The sequence below is a fragment of the Balaenoptera acutorostrata genome, chromosome 21 (assembly GCF_949987535.1).
Source record: "Balaenoptera acutorostrata chromosome 21, mBalAcu1.1, whole genome shotgun sequence".
In the NCBI taxonomy this organism is placed as follows: domain Eukaryota; kingdom Metazoa; phylum Chordata; class Mammalia; order Artiodactyla; family Balaenopteridae; genus Balaenoptera; species Balaenoptera acutorostrata.
In genome coordinates, this window is record NC_080084.1 from 8,524,450 (window position 1) to 8,546,979 (window position 22,530).

The following is a 22,530-nucleotide window of genomic DNA, read 5'->3' on the forward strand; positions in this document are numbered from 1 at the left end:
AGGGTGTTTTATTAGCTTCGTGGACTTGTATGTCCAATTCCTATTTCAAATTTGGGGAGTTTTCAGCTTTTCTTTCTTTAAATAAACTATTTGCCCCCTTCTCCCTTTTTTTTCCTTCTGGTACACCAGTTATTTTTATATCTGCCTTTCTGACTGGACCCAACCGCTCTCATAGGGTTTCTTCACTTTTTAAAAAAATCTAAGTTCTCTACCCTCTTCTAACTGAATTCTTTCTATATTTCTATTCTTCCAGTTACTTATTCTGTCTTCCATCTGATCTGCCCTGTTACCTATGCTCTCTATTGCATTCTTCATCTCATTTATTGAATTTTCAGCTTGAGAATTTCCATTTGGTCCTCTTTCATAATTTTAATTTTTAGTAAATAACTCCTTCTCTTCATTAATTTTATTCCTAAGTTCAATAAGTTGTTTTTCTAAATTTTCTTGCAACTCATTGAATTTCTTCATGACAGCTATTTTCAATTCTTTATCAGATAGATCACAGTATTCCATTGTCTTTGAGTTCAGTTGCTGGAGAATTATTAATTTGTTTTTGTGATACCATATTTCCTTGATTTTTCATAGTGTGTGATATGAGCTTCTACTTTCTCATTTGATGTAGCCTGACACCTTCCTTAATTAAGAATTTATGTTTACTTTGCTTCTCAAGATTCAACAGACTGGCAATTAGAACTCTTTCTTTATTTATTCCAGGAGGTGGCACTACAGCTCAAGTTTGTGGTTTCTCCTACAGGAGCCGTCTCTTCGGGATGCACTGGGGATTGCGCACACGGAGCTGGCATCAGAGTGGGAGGAGGCTTGGGCTAGCACCTCAGCCTCTGAAGATGCTTGAACTTCAACTGGGGCACTTTGTGGGTGTACCCCCTGCTGAAATCTCAAAGTGGACCGCAGGAAATCTGTTCAGGAATATCAATGCCCGTTGATATTCCTGTGTGCCCCCTCCTCTTTCTTCTCCCCCCACCAGTCACAGAGGCCCCTCATCAGAAATCTGGGCGCTGCTGGAGAGAAACAGGTCCCTGCAGCTGCAACTCACACTACTGGGCAGCTGAGTGGTCCCTCACTGCTTTCACCTTACACCTCCTCAGCCAGGAGTGGTCACCTCTGGTGCTCCCCAAAACCCGGTCCTTGCAGTGTCACTCTGGAGCAGGGACACACTTGGAGGGCTTTTCCACCTCTTCGGCCTCAAAATTCATTTCTATCCCACTCTGATGGTGTGCCAGGTCCCACTGTCCAGGCAGCCTGGACCGCCACAAATTCTCTAAATTCTCTCTCGGCTGTGGGTATCTGCCCAGTTTTGCTCTCTACAGGTTTCCTTTTCCCTCTGATCATGGCAAGTGGGAGTGGGGCAGGCTCTCCAGCTCCCTTGGTTCTGCAGCCACCACAAAAGTCCTGTCTTCCCACTTTCAGATGCACAGATGAGTTGAAACCTCCTTGGCCTCCTGGTGTAATGTACAGAGGTACTTAGGTTTGGTTATGGATGTTTACTTAGCTGTAAATCAAAGGGGAGAGAAAAAATTAGTGACTCACTCTGCCATTATGCTGACATCACTATCAATCAGTTTTTATGCACAAAGCTTAGCTGTAAAAATAGAGCTCAGAGAAAGAAATAGAACATTACCATCACCCCTACAATCCCACTATAATGCTCACTTCTATTCATTACCCTCAGAAGTAACCATTATTTCACTTCTATCACTATATATTAGTTTTTCTTATGTTGCTACATTTGTAATGTGATGATGATGTATCTATCATTTTGTATCTGGCATCTTTTGCTCAACATGTATTTGTCCATTTATCTATTTATGGACTTTTGGGTAGTTTCCTATGGAGAGCTTCCAGTGGAGAGCTTCCAATGGAGAGCTAGGGCAAATAGTGACTCTATGGACATTCTAATTCATGTCTTTTGGTGGATATTTACATGCATTTCTGTTGGGAAAGTACAAAGAAATTAACTTGATGGGGCATAGTGTATGTATCAGTGAGCTGTTACAATAATATCACAAAACAGACACAAAACTCAGAAACAATGTTTCATTTCTAGGTCCTGTGACTGTGGATTACCTGGAATGGGTTTAATTCAATCTGTAAACTTGTGGATCAGCCAGGAGAGGTTTGTACCTATGTCTTGTGTCTTTAGAGGTTCAACATTGGAGAATTAGCTGCTAATTAGCTGCTTGTAAACTGTTGGTGGGAATGTAAAATGGGGCAGCCACTATGGAAAATACTATGGAGGTTGCTCAAAAAATTTAAAAAATACTATATGATCCAGCAATCCCACTTCCATGCATGTAGCCAAAAGAACGGAAATCAGGATCTCCCATGAACATGCACACCCATGTTCTTTGCAGCATTATTCACAATAACTAGAGGCAGAAACAAACTAAAAGTCCATCAGTGGATGAATAGATACAGAAAATGTAAAATAAGCACCGAATTTCATTCTTTTGCATGTGGATATCCAGTTTTCAAAACACCATTTGTTGAAGAGGTTTTCCTTTCCTCATTCTGTATTTTCGGCCTCCTTATCAAGATCAGGTGATATGTGTGGATTTATTTCTAGGCTATTTCTCCCATTCTATTGCTCTACAAGTCTATCTTTATGTCAGGACAATACTGTTTTAATTACTGTAACTTTGTAATACGTTTTGAAATCAGGAAATGTGAGGCCTCCAGAATTGTTTTTCTTTCTCAAGAACATTCTTGGCTATTCCTTTGTGGTTGCATACAAATGTTAGGGTTGGGGTTTTTTTCTGTTTCTGTAAGAACTGCTATTGAAATTTTTGTAGAGATTGCATTGGATCTGTAGATTGCTTGGGTATTATAGACATTTTAGCAATATTAAGTCTTCCAATCATGAAAACAGGACATCTTTCCATTTGTGTCTTTTAAAAATCTCTACAACAATGTTTGTAGTTTTCAAAGTATAATATTTTCACCTCCCTAGTTAAGTTCATTTCTATATATTTTATTCTCTTTGATGTATTAAAAATGAAACTATTTTCTTAATTTCCTTTTTAGATTGTTCTCTATGAATATATAGAAGTTCAGCTGATTTTTGTATATTGATTTCATATTGTGAAACTTTAGTCAATTCATTTATTATTTCTGACAGATTTGTGTGTGTGTGTGTGTGTGGAATCTGTAGGGTTTTCTATGTATAAGATCATGTCATCTGTGAGCAAAAACAATTTTGCTTCCTTATATCCTATTTGGATGCCTTTTATCTTTTTCTTAACTAGTTGCTCTGGCTTAGACTTCTGGTACTACACTGAATAGAAGGGGCAAGTGGGGCAACTTTGCCTTGCTCTTGATCTTAGAGGAAATACTTTCAGTTTTATACCATTGACTATAATGTCATCAGTGAGCTTTTCACCAGTGCCTTTATTTTGTTGAGATAATTTCCTGAAATTCCTAATTTGCTGTGTCTTTTTATAATGAAATACGTGTTGAAGTTTGTCAAATTATTTTTCTGCATCAGTTCAGTTGATCATTTGATTTTTGTTCTTCATTCTCTTAATGTGGTATATCATGTTAGCTTACTTCATATATTAAACCATCCTTGCATCCCTGGAATAAATCCCACTTGGTCATGGTTTATGATATTTTTAATGTGCTGTTGAATTTGATTTGCTTGTATTTTGTTGAGGATTTCTGCATCTATATTCAATCAAGAATATTGACCTGTAGTTTTCTTTTCCTGTGAACAACACAGGTTTGAACTGCATGGGTCCACTTATACACAGATTTTTTTTCAGTAAATACATACAATACTAAACTATGTTGGTTGGTTGGTTGGTTGAATCTGCAGATGTAGAACCACAGAAGTGGAAGGCTGACTATGGGACCTGAACACATTTGTGCTTTGTTCCTATTCTCTTTCCCTGTTTTGTTCTTATTGCATGTTGCTTTTCACCTTTCTTTTTACTATGTAATATGCTGAGATTTCTAAGTACAGTTGTGTTGGGTTCTTTGACTAAAAATCTATTTGCTGAATTTGAAAGTGCTCTGTAGAGTGTGGACTATCTGAACTATAAACAAATAAAGATATACTAGCATAAAATTCACAGAATTGTGACAATGTGTAACTAGTTTGTAGAAATCCTCTTCTGGAAACTCATGTTCCTTGTTAAACCCAAGAGTAAAAGAAAAAAAAAGAAAAAAAAAAAAAAAAGCAGTGCTTTTTTAATCTCTTCTCTTAAGAAAGGCTGCCCATCATAATGATCTTAAGATCATGATTCTTGAACCAGACTGCTTAGGCTGAAATCCTGTCATTCCACTTACTAACTGTGAGATTGGACAATTACTTAAATTCTACATGTCGTACATTTATCATAAGGAAAATAAGGGTAACATATATACCTTTTAGGATGTGTGCAAGAATGGAATGGGTTAACATTTGTAAATTGTTTAGTAAAATGCTATTTAAGTGTTTGATAATGAAAATGTTGATAATTATTTGGTGTGCCTGGCATTCTTTCAAAGACAAATTAGGGTAATGTCGCTATTAAGGAAAACATATTTACCCTAAATACCTTGCACTTCTTTTTGGTTAAAGCTTGCAACAACAAAAAAGTGGCTCAGACTCTCACTGGAATGTTAATATATTTGTAATTACTGTAGCATTGCAGTGATGTGCCCCTTTTCATTCTTGACATTAGGTATTTGCTCCTTTATTTTTTCTTTATTAGTCTTATTAGGGGCTTAGAATTTTTGTTTTCAAATATAGGTATATACTTTTCTATTCCACTAATGTCTTCACTTATTTACGTCCTCTTACATTATTTTCTTCCTTTTATATTCTTTGAGCTTAATGTGGTGTTTATTTTCCCAAAATCATGAGATGGAAGCATAGCCTTTCTTTTAAATGATCTATGCCTTGTAGACTATATAGTTTCCTCTAAGTATGCCATTAGCTGTGTCCCAGACATTTTATGTCCTTTTAAACCATTATTCAAGTCAAAAATAGTTTCTAGTCTCCATTTTGTTAGGGTTTTTTTGACCTGTGAGTTATGTAAAAATATGTTTCTTCATTTTCAAACGTATGGGGATTTTTCAGTTAATTTTTTGTGATTTGTTTCTATCTTAATTTGTCTTGGTTAAAAAATATTTTCTGTATGATTTAATCTTATGAAACTTTTGAGACTTGTTTATGAACCTGCACATATATGGTCAATTTTTGTAAATGTTCCAGTGTACTTGAATATAATATGTATCTTGAAATTGTTGAGTTTGATATCCTCTGTTTCTTAAACAGATCAAGTTCATTAATTCTGTTTTTTTAATTGCACATATATTCAGTGATTTTTGGCTAGCTTGTTTCATCTCCATCAATTTTGCTTTACACATTTTGAGGTTATGTTTTTGAATGTATAGAAATTTTAAATCGGCATATCTTCCTGGTAACTTGAATGCTTTATGTTATAAAGTACTCCCCTTTTATCACTGTGATGATTAGTTTTATGTCAACTTGCATAGACTATAGTACCCACTTCTTCAATTAAACACTAATTTAGGTTGCAATGAAGGTATTTTGTAGGTATGGCTAACATCTACAGTTAGCTCTGAGTAAAGGAGATTAAGCCTAATAACTTGAGTGGGCCTTATCCAATCAGTTGAAAGGTCTTAAAAGCAAAAACATAGGAGAAATTCTGCCTGTGAACTGCAACATGAGATTCTGTCAGAGATTTTCCAGTTTTCTGCCTCTCCCTCTGGATTTCAGACTTCCTAGTGCCCACAATCATATCAAATAAACCCATACCCTGATATGTATCTATCTATCTGTAATTTAGTCATATCTATCTGAAGTATCTCCTACTTTCTGGTTCTGTTTCTCTGGAGAATCCTGAGTGATACAGTATCTAATGATACTTTTTGCCTTAAAGTCTACACTAAATATTTACATAGCTATGCTACTTAATTTTATTTGTTTTCTGTGACGTATATTTTTATCATTTTACTGTTCAACCTTTCTGCATCCTTATATTTTGGATTTTTATATTTTAAATAACATATAAATATGATGTTTTTAAAAGCCCAGTCTGACAATCTTTGTAGTTTTAAATTGGAATGCTTAGTCAAGTTACATATAATGTATTTATTGATATACATGATTTTAAATCTACCATTGAACTATTTTCTTTGTGATAGCTCTGTTTAGCATCCTTTCTTTCTCTTTTTATGTCTTCTCTTGTATTGATTAAGATTTACTTATTAATCAGTTTTTCCATCTATTGGCTTATTGCTTATAATTGTAAAAGCATTTATCTACTGATTACCCTAAAGATTATAGCAAACATCTGTAACTTTTCAAAACCCTTATAAATTAGTTCTCATTTATCATTCCAGAAAATGCAAGAATTTTAATAACATTTATATCTGTTCTCATATTCATGCTATTGTTGTGATATATTTTAATTCTATCTATCATGTATCTATCTAAATAAATAAGTAAAATTTTGCTGGTATTTTTGGCTTCCATATGGATAGGCCAACATCATATTTTTTGTTTTCTCTCTTGGGTCTGATTTCAGCAGTTTTAGCCTCATGAACCATTCATTTTTATTTATATTTTCATCTGTTATTGAATTATAGTCAGTTTACAATGTTGTATTAATTTCTTCTGTACAGCAAAGTGATTCAGTTTTATATATATATATATATATATATATATATATATATATATATATACACACACACACACATTTTTTATATTCTTTTCCATTATGGTTTATCATAGGATATTGAATATAGTTCTCTGTGCTACACAGTAGGACCTTGTTGTTTATCCATTCTACATATAATAGCTTACATCTGCTAATCCCAACCTCCCATTCCATCCCTCCCCCAACCCACTCTCCCTTGGCAACCACAAGTCTGTTCTCTACGTCCATGAGTCTGTTTCTGTTTTGTAGATAGGTTCATTTGTGTCATATTTTAGATTCCACACATAAGTGATATCATATAGTATTTTTCTTTCTCTTTCTGACTTCACTTAGTATGATAATCTCTAGTTGCATCCATGTTGCTGCAAGTGGCATTATTTTGTTCTTTTTTATGGATGAGTAGTATTCCATTATATATGTACCACATATTCTTTATCCATTCCTCTGTCAATGGACATTTAAGTTGTTTCCATGTCTTGGCTATTGTGAATAGTGCTTCTACGAACATAGGGGTGCATGTATCTTTTTGAATTAGAGTTTTGTCTGGATATATGCCCAGAAGTGGGATTACTGAATCATATGGTAATTCTATGTTTAGTCTTCTGAGGAACCTCCATACTGTTTTCCACAGTAGCTGTACCAACTTACATTCCCACCAACAGTGTAGGAGGATGAGTAATTCACTTTAAAGAAGCGTCGCCATTGTGTTCTCTTGGCTGGGTAATTTTAGTTTCAGTTTTCTTTATCTTTACTGTAAAGAGAAACTACTCTTGCAAAACTACATCTTTAAAACAAAAAAGCCATAATGTAATAGGGAAGAATGGTGTGAAAACCATTCTATAATGTAGTCATTCCAATGTAATGTACCATTGAAATGTATTTTAAGTACTAACAAGCTGGATGACAGCACTGCATTGTCTTTTAATATACTGAACACTAACTCCTTTTTTTTCCTTTTGACCGTCATAAGGAACAACACGGCTTCTTCTCTTGCTTCAGCTTCTTGTATGAGATTATAAGATCACATGATGCCTGTAAGTGACCACAGACCTGCAGAAACCCTGAAAACATTTACCAAATTGCAGTCTTAATTGCATTTTGAAAGAACCATTTTCAAGGTGTTTTATCCTTTCTTTCAACTATGAACATATTCCAGAGTCTCCAAATGTGGACTGTTTCCTTATCAGTCCCTTAGAGATCAGATAAAGTAGAGATGCAGGAAAATCTTCCTTAAAAATGACTCATTAGGAATACGAAGAAGAAGAAAGAACAGTATCATTGTGAATGCACATAAAAGACTGGGTAAGAAAAATGGAGCTAGGGGGTGAAGAGATGCTATGTTTCTAAATTCTTCATGTGCTTGCTTTTTTCTTTTTTCTTTTTTTTTTCTATTTCAGACGCACTGACTCTGGGTACCAGAGATTTTCTTTCATGGCTACTGAAACAAGACACTAATATGTTCAAAGAACCCTGGGGGTTTAAAGAAAGCCAGTGACTGTAATAACTAAATGATGGTTTAGGACGTTAGCCATGATTAAATTCATTATTTTAATTCAAAGGTTCAAAAGTTCCCATAAAATAAAAATGTTCTTTCTGGTCACCTATTTTCATGGTTTTTGTTGTTTCAGGCCCTTCCTGAAAGGGTAGGTGTTCTAAGTAATAAATGTTTGCCAGGAGTATAAACTTTCAGTTTCTTCATATGATGAGTAGTGAGGCTTTTGTGGTTTTATTTTTCATCAGATTACAAAAAAAGAAAGTAGAAAATGAAACTATTCTAAAAGTGGAAGTCATTTCTTGCTGCCTATGAGGTGAGTTGTGGTCATTGGCTATGGCAACCTCTGTAATAAATAGATGATCTGAAACTACTCAAGAGACTGAGAAGTACCAGAGGAGCAGGCTATAAGAATGGCACCTGACAAATCATCTCCTGTGGAAAATTCTTGGAAGATCTTTGAAGAATACCACATAGATGAAGCTGTGGGCTTTGCTCTGCCCAATCCACTGGTAAGCGAGGGCACTGAAATCTGGGCAAAAATATTTTCTTATCATGATTTACCTGGACAAGTTAACTTCTATTGAAAAAAGGTGGTTCAGTAATTTCTACTGAACAAGTGGATAAAGCAGTACCAAAATTGGAGGCAGAGTTTGAATAAAGGGGTCTCAACTTCCTTAAAATTTTCTACCTAGAAACTTAGCCTTAGAGGCACTTCTTACTTATCTCACACAGGCACAGAGTGTGATGAGATCAGGAGACTACAGAAGTATTTTGGTTTAAGGCAATTGCATTTCAGAGGGTATTTTGAAAAAAAAAATAAAGTAATAAATGACCCATGAGTCAAAGAACCCCCTTTCTCAGCTGATATACCTTAGATTGTACAAAGTATGTGTTCCTGCTTTGATAATGTTTTTGAGGTGGGGCACCAAGCAACTTTGTGTTGTATTAATATTGCTCGGTGTTTACTGAGCCTAAGATTCAGGCTTAGATAGAATTAGAGCTACCTTTTTATTTCCACAAGTTTTGCCTACAAAGGGCAAGGCATTAGAGTGAATGTGTGCCTTAAAACTACATTTTCCTAAGTTATCTTCCCAAGAGCGTCATGAAAAGCATCTTATCATTAATATTGTAATCATCAAACACTTACATCGCATTTTTTAAGCAAATTTACAAATGTTAACTTACTCCATCTTTACAATCATCCTGAAAGGTATGTATATTATTAATCTTGTTTCCCTGATGAGAAATGTAGAATGCAGAATTTAAGTAATTATCCAAACTCACACAGCTAGTAATAGCAGAGATAGGATGTGAGCCTAATCAGTCTGGTTCCAGAGTCTGTGATTTCTTTTTTTTTTTTTAATATCTTTATTGGAGTATAATTGCTTTACAATGGTGTGTTAGTTGCTGCTGTATAACAAAGTGAATCAGCTATGCATATACATATATCCCCATATCTCCTCCCTCTTGCGTCTCCCTCCCACCCTCCCTATCCCACCCCTCTAGGTGGTCACAGGTGATCTCCCTGTGCTATGCAGCTGCTTCCCACTAGCTATCTAGTTTACATTTGGTAGTGTATATATATCCATGCCACTCTCTCACTTCGTCCCAGCTTACCCTTCCCCCTCCCCGTCCTCAAGTCCATTCTCTAGTAGGTCTGCGTCTTTATTCCTGTCCTGCCCCTAGGTTCTTCAGAACCTTTTTTTTTTTTTTTTTTAGATTCCATATATATGTGTTAGCATATGGTATTTGTTTTTCTCTTTCTGACTTACTTCGCTCTGTATGACAGCAGAGTCTGTGCTCTTAAAACCGTTATCAGTTATGCTACACAGCCTCACTCAAGAGAAGGAGAGATCACAAGGCATTTTTTGGTTGGTTTTTTTTTCCCTACTCTTGGGTTTAACAAGGTACATGAGATTCTAGGAGAGGATTTCTAGGAACCAGTTACATGTTGTGACAATGCTGTATACCAGAATGTCTCATTTGTTTGTGGCTCAAATGGATAAGAGTGCACACTCTAGAGAGAACCTTTAAAGGCAGCGTATATATAATTTAGTCAGAGGTTCCAATCTAACTGTACTTAGAAATCACATCCTGTAACTACCTTGGGTAATTCAGGCAAATCTCAAACAATTTTTTTTCCCAATCTAATCTTCCTCTTCACATAATTAAGTTAATTGAAGAAAATGAAGTATGTTTTAATTTTTTTGCTAAAAGCACTGGTTTACTTTATATTTGCAAATCAATAATATTCAGACTTACTTCCCCTTCATACAAGCACACAAATGCCAAAGTGCCAGGATTGGATGTTTCAAGGATGTATTTATCAATGGTACCAAAAAAAAACTTTTTCAGAAACTGCAAAGCCTCATATCAAATTTATTCTTTTTTTTTTTCTAAAAAGTTGGTTCTTTTAGAAAATAAAAAAAATCACAGTAATTATGTAGACCTCTAAAACAGATTCCAAGGGTTAAAGTAAAACCTGAAAACTAAAGTAAAACAAAACTCTTCCTGAGCTACTTAAAAAATAATGCTGCTACTTGAGATGCTTAGGAAGTTAGATTCAATATCCTGAAACAGGATGAAAAAAAAAAAAGGTTACTTTTATTTCCTCACTGAAGATCTTTCCTGGACATTATGTATTCAAAAATGTCTATTTCATCTCTTATAATCTATCAGCTTCCTATTCTAAAGGAAAATAATATGTCTTCTGATTCCATGTAGATGCAAAATACATTCTCTAATCTAGCGGGAGTTGAATGGCCCTCTGTGTTACTCTTTATTAATTTATTTTCTATCATTTAGGCATCCTCTGAACCAGAAGGATATTACTGATTGAATTTTACATGTGTTGAAAGTTCTGTCCAATAAGACACTAATCTTGACACATAATAGAGTATCTCTGTCATTTTGGGGAAATAGCAATAATCAAAAAGTCGGGCATGCTACACAGTGAAATACACAACAAAGAAAATGTATATGTATTACTAAAAACACCAGAACACAGTATTTGTATGGTTAGGGAGAAAAATTCAGAGCAAACAAGAAAGGTGACTATCTAGTGAATATACTGCCTGGATCTTTCATTCCTAAAAATCTGCCCTGACAGGTTAAGTCTGGCCAATTATCTGCAGCCCCTGAACATGTTTGAAGTTTGTTACATTTGTCTTCATGTTTTATTGCTTCTTTATAATATTAACTTGGTTTTTTTTTTTTAATTATTTATTTTTTTATTTTTTATTTATGGCTGTGTTGGGTCTTCACTCCTGTGCGAGGGCTTTCTCTAGTTGCGGCAAGCGGGGGCCACTCTTCATCACTGTGCGTGGGCCTCTCACTATCGTGGCCTCTCTTGTTGCGGAACACAGGCTCCAGACGCGCAGGCTCAGTAGTTGTGGCTCACGGGCCTAGTTGCTCCGCGGCATGTGGGGTCTTCCCAGACCAGGGCTCGAACCTGGGTCCCCTGCATTGGCAGGCAGATTCTCAACCACTGCGCCACCAGGGAAGCCCTATTAACTTGGTCTTGAAGCTTAAAGCCTCACTCACCTTGGTTTCAGGTAAACTCTTGATGTGTCCTCCATCCCCATAGTTCAGTATTGGTGCTACTAAGAGCATGTCTGGAAGCAGCTTTATGAAGAAGGCCTAGGGGAGTTGTTCAGGGATCTGAATCTCATTTCAGGGTGTGGCCTAGGCCTTTGGTTTTTATGTTTTCCCTTGAGATGTGATTATAAATATAAGATCCAGGGAGACACGTGTTAAAAAACAAAACCCAACTGAGTAAATTTTAAAGATGCCATTAGCTTCCTTCAGGGATTCATGAATCAGGCAGCATCTCAACCAGCAGAAAGAAAGGGGGTCTCAGGAGCTGTACAAAAATGAAAGACTTCTCTAGGCAGAGGAGAGCAGGAACAAGGACGTTATACCAGCAAAAAGTGGATTGGAGTGTCAAGGTCAAGTTCCTTTAGGGAATGGCAGCGGCCTATGTGCAGATGACCTCAGTACTTGTCAGCCAGGTAATTCTGGATTGACTGTTTTAGGATTCCATTTTGGGAGAGGCAGAAACTATAATAAGTATTGTCTTGAGTTGGTGACATGCGACTTAAGTTACTCCATTTTGGGCCTGTTGTCTTGTTTTTAACACTCTTTTATTTAGATTTCATTTTTACTTACTGGGCAAAAAAATTAGCCTGTAGTACCAAAGGAAGCAATCAACATGTATCTATACAGCACCTCGTACATGTCCAGTACTGTGCTAAGAAAAATAGGATTAAAAGCATGATAAAAATCCTTGCCATCAGTTAGTGAGATGTAAAAAGAGCAAGGTTTTTTAAAAGCTGGAAACCCTCATGTTTGAGTCACAATAAACTGTACATACAAAACAAGTTACCAAAACTGCCCAACACTTGCTTTTCTTATTTATGACTTGGAGATAACAATCAACTTTTGGGGCCATTATTATAATTAAATGAGAAATTACTGAGTAAAACTGCCTAGTCTCCTACTGACATTTAATAAATCTCATTTCTCTTCCATTCAAAAAACCTTAAAATCTAGCTGAGAAGAGAAAAAATAATAGCAGATAGCAATAAATTACTTAATGTGAAAAGGTATAATCCATAGGATTCCTCACTGGAGGTATAAGAATAGAATGGAATAGTCAGGAAGATTTCAGTGAAACTTTTGAAGTGACCTTTGAAAAGGAAGTAGATGAGAGGAAGAAGAAGAGCACAGAGAAGGTCCTGTGCCCTAAGTGTGCAGATGACAGTGCATGGGCTGGTGTCACTCGACAGGTAAGGGAGTGTCAGCATTGCACAGCACTGAGAAGGAGGCAAGACGGACCATCAGCGGAGGCAAAACTATTTCGTAATACCTTCCACTAGTAAATCAAAGTCCTATTTCTTCTTTTCAAGGAGGAGCTACCTCACCCTTATGATGCCTGGATTTCCATTGCTAAAAATCTGCCTGAACTGATTAAGAATGGCCAACTACGTGCAGAAGTTGAGAAGGTTTGAAAAAATATGACATGTTTTCTGTTTTAGCGTCTTCAAAGTGTTAACTTGGTTTTGCAGCTATCACAACATGCATTTTGAGTTGGGCCAACCTCTCTGTTTATTCTCAGTTAACAACCTTCAGCATTGACGGCCTCCAAGGACACAAGTCACAGCGCCTTGCACATCTGGTTCTGGGGTATATCACCATGGCGTACGTGTGGGGTGAAGGTGATGGAGATGTCCGGAAGGTTTGGAGATTTTCTCATATTTCTTATGCTAACACGACAGATTTATATCCAGTTTACAGTTAATGTAAACAATTCTAAAAGTATTGTAACTGCATTTTGTGAAGCTTGGGAAACAGAATGAGTACCTTGCACAGAGGAGTTGCCTAACGAATATTTGTGGGATGGATGGGTGCATGAGCGAATGACTGCAAATGGTTCACAGGGCATTAGAAAATCAAGATACAGCCTTTGTTTCCTCTCGCCCTCTACTGCTTTGTTCTGTCTATGCCCAGATTATGTCTGCATCGTCACAAATCTAAAACATAAGGATTTAACAAGTACTGGGATTAAGTTACGAAATGAGGAAGAGAAAATGACATTTGTTTGGTTTCACAGTGCCGTTAGGTATAACAGTTAATTTTTTGACAGCCAGAAAGCAGAAGAAAAGGTGAGACATTTCAAATGTGAACACTAAATATCGTGTTTTAATTAGGTCTTGCCAAGCAATATTGCTGTTCCTTACTGCAAGGTATCTGAGAAGCTAGGACTGCCCCCTATTCTGGTTTATGCAGATTGTGTCTTGGCAAACTGGAAGAAAAAGGATCCCAGTGGGTATGTAAACAGTGATTACAACAGGAATGAAAGGAGTGCACACTATTTGAATCAAGGGGAGTTAGTCATTGGTTTAATCTTTGGCAGCGGGGCTTTCTTTTCTGCTGTTAAGGTGTAAAATGCATATGCATGTGAGAGAGAGGTGTCTAATTAGCATACAGTGAAATGCACACATCATAAGTGTTCAGTTTGATTAATTTGACTGGCTGTATAGATGGCAATGTCTGGGCTTTCAAAGCAGCCTGCTTGAAACTAGGCACTTCCTAAGCACTGAGTGATGGAACCTGCTGCAATTAAGGGTCAGAGGCTCTCGGTGTGTATCTGCAGAGGAGTATTCTAGATGTGGGAATACCACAAAATGAAATGATTTGATCTAGAAAACTTTCTTACGAGTAACAACTAGTTTTGACTCTCCACGTGTGCTCCTTGCATATTTAATTTTTTATTTCACTTATAAAAGTCCTAAGTTAGGCGTTTGTGATGCCTACTTGATAAATATCAGAAAACATATTTTTTCTATATTTTATCTATTGTTTTTACCTTTGCTAGATCAGTGGTATTAAATGGAATAACAATAACTCAAAAGCATTTAATTTTTACACTGGTTTCCTTTCTCTCTTCCAATTGATCCGCTGCTTCATGGCTGCTTTCCTAAGGCCCATGACTTATGAGTGAGTATTCGATCTTTTTTATTCTAAGAATTATTTGTTATTCAGAGTAAACATAGGTGTATCAATACCCTCCAAATGCGTTCTTTTGAAACACCAATTGATTTTAGGCAAAAAGTAATTCAAATAATTATTGAAAGAGCAAGTAGTTCTGGTCCTTAATTATATCTATGACTGTGATTAGACTGTGTCTGTTTGATATTATAGCTATTAATATATATACTTGCATATGCAGATGATACCCCACTTAAGGATGGTTTGACTTAAGATTTTTTTGACTTTAATATGATGCAAAAGCAGTACACATTCACTAGAAACCGTACTTTTTTGAATTTTGATCTTTTTTTTTATTTATGGCTGTGTTGGGTCTTCGTTTCTGCGCGAGGGCTTCCTCTAGCTGCGGCAAGCGGGGGCCACTTTTCATCGCGGTGCGCGGGCCTCTCACTGTCGCGGCCTCTCCCGTTGCGGAGCACAGGCTCCAGACGCGCAGGCTCAGTAGCTGTGGCTCACGGGCCCAGTTGCTCCGCGGCATGTGGGATCTTCCCAGACCAGGGCTCGAACCCGTGTCCCCTGCATTGGCAGGCAGACTCTCAACCACTGCGCCACCAGGGAAGCCTGAATTTTGATCTTTTCCCGAGATAGATACGCAGTACATAGTCTCTTGTGATGCTGGGCAATGGTCAGGGCTCCCCAGCAGCCCCGCGATCACAAGGGTAAACAACTGATACAATTACAACCATTCTGCACCCAGACAACCATTCTGTTTTTCACTTTCATTAGCGTATTCAGTAAATTATGTGAGATATTCCACACTTTATTATAAAATAGGCTTTGTGTTAGATGACTTTGCCCAACTGTAGGCTAATGTAAGTGTGCTGAGCACACTTAAGGTGGGCTAGGCTAAGCTATGATGTTTGGTAGGTTCGGTGTACTAAATGAATTTTCAACTGAAAATATTTTCACCTTAAGATGGGTTTATTGAGATGTAACACCATCATAAGTTGAGGAAGATCTGTCAATAAATTTAATTAATATGCATATATACAAAATGCACATACACCTATGTATCTATGACTCAATGACCTCAGAGGCCAGAAATATAAATCTATTCTTTTTGACCCAATTCTTACTATTTTTGGCCTGTGTACTAAATAGAGGCTAAGAGCTAAGGAAACAAAAGTTAGTACCATCGGAATAAGCCTGCCCTGATGAACCTGGGCTAATGTGGAGGAAAGAAGATATATGAAAATTATGTAAATTACTATATGATTAAGAGAAGGATTAAGAAAGTAAAGTGCTAAGAGTTCTAACCGAACAAAAGGCATGAGGGAAGAATCCTTATAGCAAGTTATTGAAGCTGAGTCCTGAAGAGTGACTAGGCATCAGTTAGAAGAAGGAAAAGCTGAGCATGTTCACAGTGGAGAAAACAGCAAGAGTGAGGGCTTTGAAGTGACAAAAATCCTGGTGCATTTCAGAACCGAAAATTCTAGTGTCGCTGATAAATAATGAATGACGAAAGTAACAGTACATGAAACGGATGAAAAAATAAACTTAAAAATATTATGTAGGACTTTTGGCTCTGATATGGGGTTTAAACAGTATCTTAAATGGGAAGTTATGGAAGGTTTTCGAATGGGAGAATGATATCAACAGTCCCATTTGACAGATGAGAACACTGAGGCTGAAACTGATGAAATAATCTTATTCAAGGTCACACAGCAAGTAAGGAAGTGGTCTGGATTGAGACCATAAATGTAACTGCCATGAAACTCAGAGATATACAGATACTGAGACCACGTTTACATCAATGCAAAACTTCAGTGAAAAAGAAAATAGGGGGTAATCAGTGATTTGAATTTCCCAGTCAATTCCTTTGTTAGGCAGATAAATCACTGAGAAATTGAATCAGGCTCACAGATAAAAATATGGATATGAATACATTTATTTAAGCCAAAATTCTACTTTTAAAAACCATACCTCACAGATATGTCTATAAACATTGAGCTTATATATATATATATATATATGTATGTGTGCATATATATACAGTAATACATGTGCATGTGAAAAATTGATGGGATAATAGAGAAAGAACTAGTCTTGAAGTTTTTAGTTTCAAGTTCTAGAAAGGAATTTCAAGTCTCAGCTTAATCTACTGTTAATTATATGACCTTAGACAATAGACCTAACACCACTACTCCTAACTACATAATGGATATGGTAAAACCTGCCATACTTACCTCACAAGATTATTTTGAAAATGTAGGATAAATAAAAAGACTTGAAAACTAATAAATATTTGACAAATATATCAATATTTTTGTTAAATTCTTTTTTTTTTTCTTTTCAGTGTTTATGTTTTATATTTTTCTAAATTCTTGACTTCCTGGATTACTTTTCTTAGGAACATGGACATCCTATTCTCGTTCCCTGGCGGGGACTGTGGTAAAGGGTTCTTCCTGGTCTCTCTGGTGGTGGAAACAGCAGCTGCTTCTGCAATCAAAGTATGTCAGTCCATCCTGGAAAATGTGTATCTTGATACACATAAGCAGAGCAATCACTTAGTAGCTGAACTATATTCTGCATGAAATAACTTTATCCTGACTGAATAGAGCATTTGATGACTGAATTGGAAACTAGAGATCATCTGGAAGAAATAAATATTTTATTTGTTTTTGTGTATTACCTAAAAGATAAAATGTAGGAGCCATATATTTAGAATAAAATTTGAAACCCCTGTAAGAGAGAAGTATTTTCAATGCAACTTGGCATTGGAACTCTATCACACAGTGACATAAATATAATGGTTTTGTCCCTCAGAAATAGAAATATATAGAATTATATAAACTTATCTCTAAGTGATAAGTGAATAAAGACAAATCCAAGCTTAATTAAATATATGGAAATTAGTCAAACAATCAGAGGGTACTCAGCCCAAGAAAGAAATGGAAATATGAAATTTAATTGAGGGATTAAGATTTAGGAGAATTTTATTCTATGCCAATATTTAGTGTTAGGAAATCTTAAGTATTTGTTTTCTTTTTTTTTTTTTAAAGGTGATCCCCATTATATTTAATGCAATACAACGTGAAGACCCAGATACTTTGCAAAAGGCATTGCTTGATATAACTTCTTGTCTGCACAAAGCCCTTGCAATGTTTCACCAAATTCATGGCAAGTATTGTATGCCTTACAACATGCCAGGCCACTGTCAAATGTTTCTAGTTATCTAAGATGTAAGTTGTAGAGAAAACAGAAGCAAAACCAACTCTCACGTAGTGGGTGTGTTTGCGCTTTATTTTATCTCACTAAATCATTATACTTTCCATATGGCAGGTTTTATTATGTCCATTTTACATATAAGGGAATCTAAATTTGGAGGGATAAGATAAATGACCCAAGATTACATAAGTAGTAAATAGTGAAGCCAGAATTCCAAGCTAGGGCTATTTACCTCTAAGGAACATCCTTGTCTCCCACTAAAAACCGTGGAGAAACTTACCAAAAGTACAGGATGTTTTAAGTTCTGAAAAACTTAGCTTTTGCTTGATAGGAACCGTCTGCGAATTCTGCTTTTTCACAAGCTAACTAAAAAAGGAAAAAATAAGAAAAATAGAAAAGCCATTGAGCTCGAAAGTTATTGCAAATTAACAGCTAAAAACCAACAATAACCAAAAGAGTACAGAAACAAGGATTTGCAAAAGGAAATGTGCCCTACTGGGTTGCTCCAACAAATATGTGACTGTGTATCACTGAGCTTTGGCAAGAAGATTGACCTTCAAACCAAAGACATTAGCAACCTTTGGGGAGGGACACCCATGGTCCACTGGGGATCCTGGAGGTTTTGTTTTCAGTTTTCTTTTTGTTTCGGCTTGTTGTTTTCTTTATGTAAGTAATGTATCTGTTGTATCAGTAAACACATGAAGTAGTCTTAAGTAAATATTGGCAGCTTAATTGGTCTCCTGAAGATGAGTGGTGGGCGGGCCCAGGCTCTTTGTCACAAGCTGTGTGTTAGCCCCAAGGTAGACCCCGTTCAGTGGACACAGGTGATGAGAATGGGCAGGTGAGGGAGAGCTTGTCCTCAGGGAATTTCTCTGCACAGGCTGACCTAACGCCTTTCTCGTATCCTATGCTGAAATCCATGATCAGTTGTTTATAACACCTTGATTTTTCCCAATCTAGCTGATGCTACTTAATTAAACATATCTCATCTTTTTTTCAGAATATGTGGACCCAGACCTATTTTTCAATGTTCTTCGCATATACTTATCTGGGTACGTAGCCTTATGCTTGAATCTGTTTTCTCTTAGATAATTAACATCAAGAAGACAACGTTTCCACTGATGGTCCCTACTATCAATCCAGTTTCAGAAACAATTTATATCCTAAAGTACACATTGTAAGAAACAATAGACTATTCTCTGGGTTATTACTTGGCCAGGCATACGCTGGAATATGGACCCGAAAGCTAGTCATTTTAAGGAGAGTGGAATAATCTTTGGTAGTGCAAAGGTAAGGTTTCACGCATAGAATACTTATGCCAGATTTGCTCAGAACCGTATTATTTATTATTCTCATGCATGAACATGAGTAGAAGGGAGAATGTGGAAGAAGTATAATGAAATCTATCTCATTTCACCTTCCATTCATCCTCTATTGCAAGATTTGACATATGACAATTTGGCAATTCATAAAATAACAATTATTCTTTCCTTCCTGGTTTAGCTGGAAAGGCAACCCTTTGCTGTCAGAGGGTCTGCTGTATGAAGGTGTCTGGGACACCCCAAAGAAGTTTGCCGGGGGCAGTGCAGCCCAAAGCAGCATCTTTCAGTGCTTTGATATTCTGCTGGGCATTCAGCATACTGTTGGTGGAGGTGAGTGGCAAATGACAAATAATCATCATCTCTTATGCTAATAGAATAGTATCTAAAAAGTACTTTCCCATCAGCATCTTATCTGAGCTTATCTGATGCTTTTAGGAGAATAGTAGAGACTTTATTGCAATTATCCCATTTCACAGATGAAGAAACAGAAACTTAAAGAGCATAATAGACAGGCTCCCTGTTAACCAGCTAGAAAGCAGTGAAGCCAGAATTTAGACCAAGTTCAACACTGTCGTGATCTTGACCTTTGAACATGTCTATGAGGTCTGATTGACTGTGGTGAAGCCAATATCACATGTTCTGAAAATGTAAGACCAGATTCAGAAAAAGAAAGTCTCCTGCAGATGAGATAAGACCATGAGTTGAAACTGGGGAGTGGAGAGGCTTGGCACTGTCTAGTTCTGCCATCCTACTGCCTTGGGGGTCCCGGGGCAATGCCTGCACCAAAGTTTAAAGATGAGCCACACTCATTATATTCCTTCTAGAGGATTAAGGGGGCTTAGTGGAAGAAGCTCCAGGAAGAACTTCTTTCTACTTTTCTTTGTCTTCCTAAACTTCTATTGAATAGTCAAAGGGGAAGGCTTTGGGCTGCATGATAATAAGCTTTTTCCTGAGCTCATTCGCTTATTTAAAAATGATCCCTTATATTCTCTTGGATTCAGCATCATGATCTGTCAGGTATAGTACATATACTCTGTCCTTCTTAGAAGGATCAAATCCAGTAGGAAAGTGAGAAAGGAAGCAAAACAAAAATATGAGTTTAGTTCATGTGGTTTTCAGAATTAAGTATATTTTACAATAATTACCATTACTAGTAGCAAGCCTAGTAATATGCTAACAAGATGGTCGTAAATTCATGGCCACCCACTCCGACCTCACTCTGCCCTTCTTCCCTGGATTGGAGAATGCTTTGACCTCCTTACTAATCCGTCTTTGTCTTTAGTTCCTTCAGACTCTGCTGCTAAATTCCTCCAGGAAATGAGAACATATATGCCATCAGCTCACCAGAACTTTCTTCGCTCATTAGAGTCAGGCCCCTCGGTCCGTAAGTTTGTCCTTTCAAAAGGTGATGCCACCCTGCAGGAAATTTATAATGAATGTGTGCAAGCCATGGTCTCTCTGAGAGACTACCATTTGCAAATAGTAGTTAAGTACATTGTGATTCCTGCAAGCCGGCCATCCAAGAAAAAACAAACCTCGAAAGAGCCTTCAGAACCAAAAAGTAAAGGAACTGGAGGCACCGATATCATGGATTTTCTAAAGACTGTAAGAAGTACAACTGTGAATTCCCTGTTGAAGGAAGATTAAGGTCATCCAAGAAAGTGCTTGTATTGCTACCACATGTGGTAATGTCACTGCCCATTATATCAGAAATAGCATTAACATTTCATAACTTGAGGAGAGGAAAATAAAACTAATGTCCATTAAAAAAACCCTGCACATGGATGTTTATAGCAGCTTGATTCATAATTGCCAAAACTTGGAAGCATGAAATAAACCGAGGTACACATCCTTACAGTAGAATATTATTCAGGGCTAAAAAGAAATGAGTGATCAAGCCATGAAAAGACCTGCAGAAACATGACATGCATGTTATTAAGTGAAAGATGTCACTCTGAAAAGGCTACAGACTGCGTGATTCCAACTATGTGACATTCTGGAAAAAGGTAAAACCATGGAGGCAGAAAAAAGATCAGTGATTGCCAGGGGTTAGGGCAGAGGGTGCGATGAACAGGAGAAGCACAGAGGATGTTTAGGGCAGTGAAACTATTCTGTATGATAGTATAATGGTGGATACATGCCATTCATTTCCCAAAACCCATAGAATGTACACCACCAGAAGTGGACCTTAATGTAAATTGTGAACTTTGGATGCTCATAATGTGTCAATGTAGGTTTATCAATTGTAACAAGGGTACCATTCTGGTGTGCAGAGATGTGTGTGTGTTGGGTAGAAGATACATGGGGACTCTGTACTTTCTGTTCAATTTTGCTATGGACCTAAAACTGCTCTAAAAAAATAAAGTCTGTTAAAAAGAAAACTGCTCTGCGGCCTTCAATAATTCACTTACCTCTCTCGTCTGTTTTCACACGTCTAAAATAGATTAAGGTGCTTTCCAGCTATGATTCAATCCTGTATGTGATCTGCAAATTCATCCAGAAAAAAATCAATTGATAGGCTACGTTAATCTATGGAGATTTTAAACAACATGTGTTCAAAAGTAGAATAGCTCTTCTATTTCTTCCAGATCATAAAGACAATGATTTTGATGTAACAATCATTTTATATATCTATAATTTTTCAAAGTTTACAACGGGTTTTCCCTCAATGGCATTTTTTTCCTGTCTATAACGCTGTTGGTAAGTCAGAACAGGAATTATGTTTCTTATTTTTTGCTGGTGGTTTTCTAACATGGTGGAGGCACGGTGAATGAGTAAAGGGCAACACCAGGAAAACTTGTCCTTTGAAGAGAGTGTCGTTTGAAGAGTACACATAACAGGCTGTCTAATTCTCCAAGGACAGTCAAAGCCTCATGGACCCTGGGAAGATCTCCAATGATCATGCCAAAACAACCACTTCCCACCCATATCTATTAGAGACCCACTAGTTTAGGCCATTACCCAAACCACCTGAAGGTAGGGAATTCTCTCTCAACTCTGTCCCCACAGATTTTTTATTCTCTTTTAGTACATGTCGCTTTTCTCTTATGTAATGATCATGGCTGTGTGTATGTGTGTGTGTGTGTGTTTGTGTCTTATTTCACTTGCTAATTTGTCAGTTCCCTGTAGAAAAGATCCATGGCTTTCTCACTTTTACATTACAGCACTTAGCAGTGTACTTAAAATATCATCCATTAAGAGAAGAAATACATTTGACCCTTGAACAACTTGGGGGCTAGGGACACCAACCTTCCCCACAGTGAAAAATCCACATATAACTTTTGATCAGGCCTCCGTATATGTGGTTCCT

At 36.8% G+C, this 22,530-nt stretch overlaps 1 protein-coding gene across 1 annotated transcript; it reads left to right on the forward strand.

The window, feature by feature from the left end:
• The first annotated feature begins 8,547 nt into the window (after positions 1-8,547).
• On the forward strand, positions 8,548-21,564 carry IDO1 (indoleamine 2,3-dioxygenase 1). Its single transcript, XM_007178419.2, has 10 exons — positions 8,548-8,690; positions 13,089-13,184; positions 13,298-13,417; positions 13,890-14,008; positions 14,665-14,679; positions 17,081-17,180; positions 17,733-17,850; positions 18,899-18,950; positions 19,402-19,550; positions 20,503-21,564. The coding sequence occupies exons 1-10, from the start codon at positions 8,592-8,594 to the stop codon at positions 20,865-20,867; spliced, it is 1,233 nt and encodes a 410-aa protein (XP_007178481.1). The 5' UTR covers positions 8,548-8,591; the 3' UTR covers positions 20,868-21,564.
• The last annotated feature ends 966 nt before the right edge of the window (positions 21,565-22,530 follow it).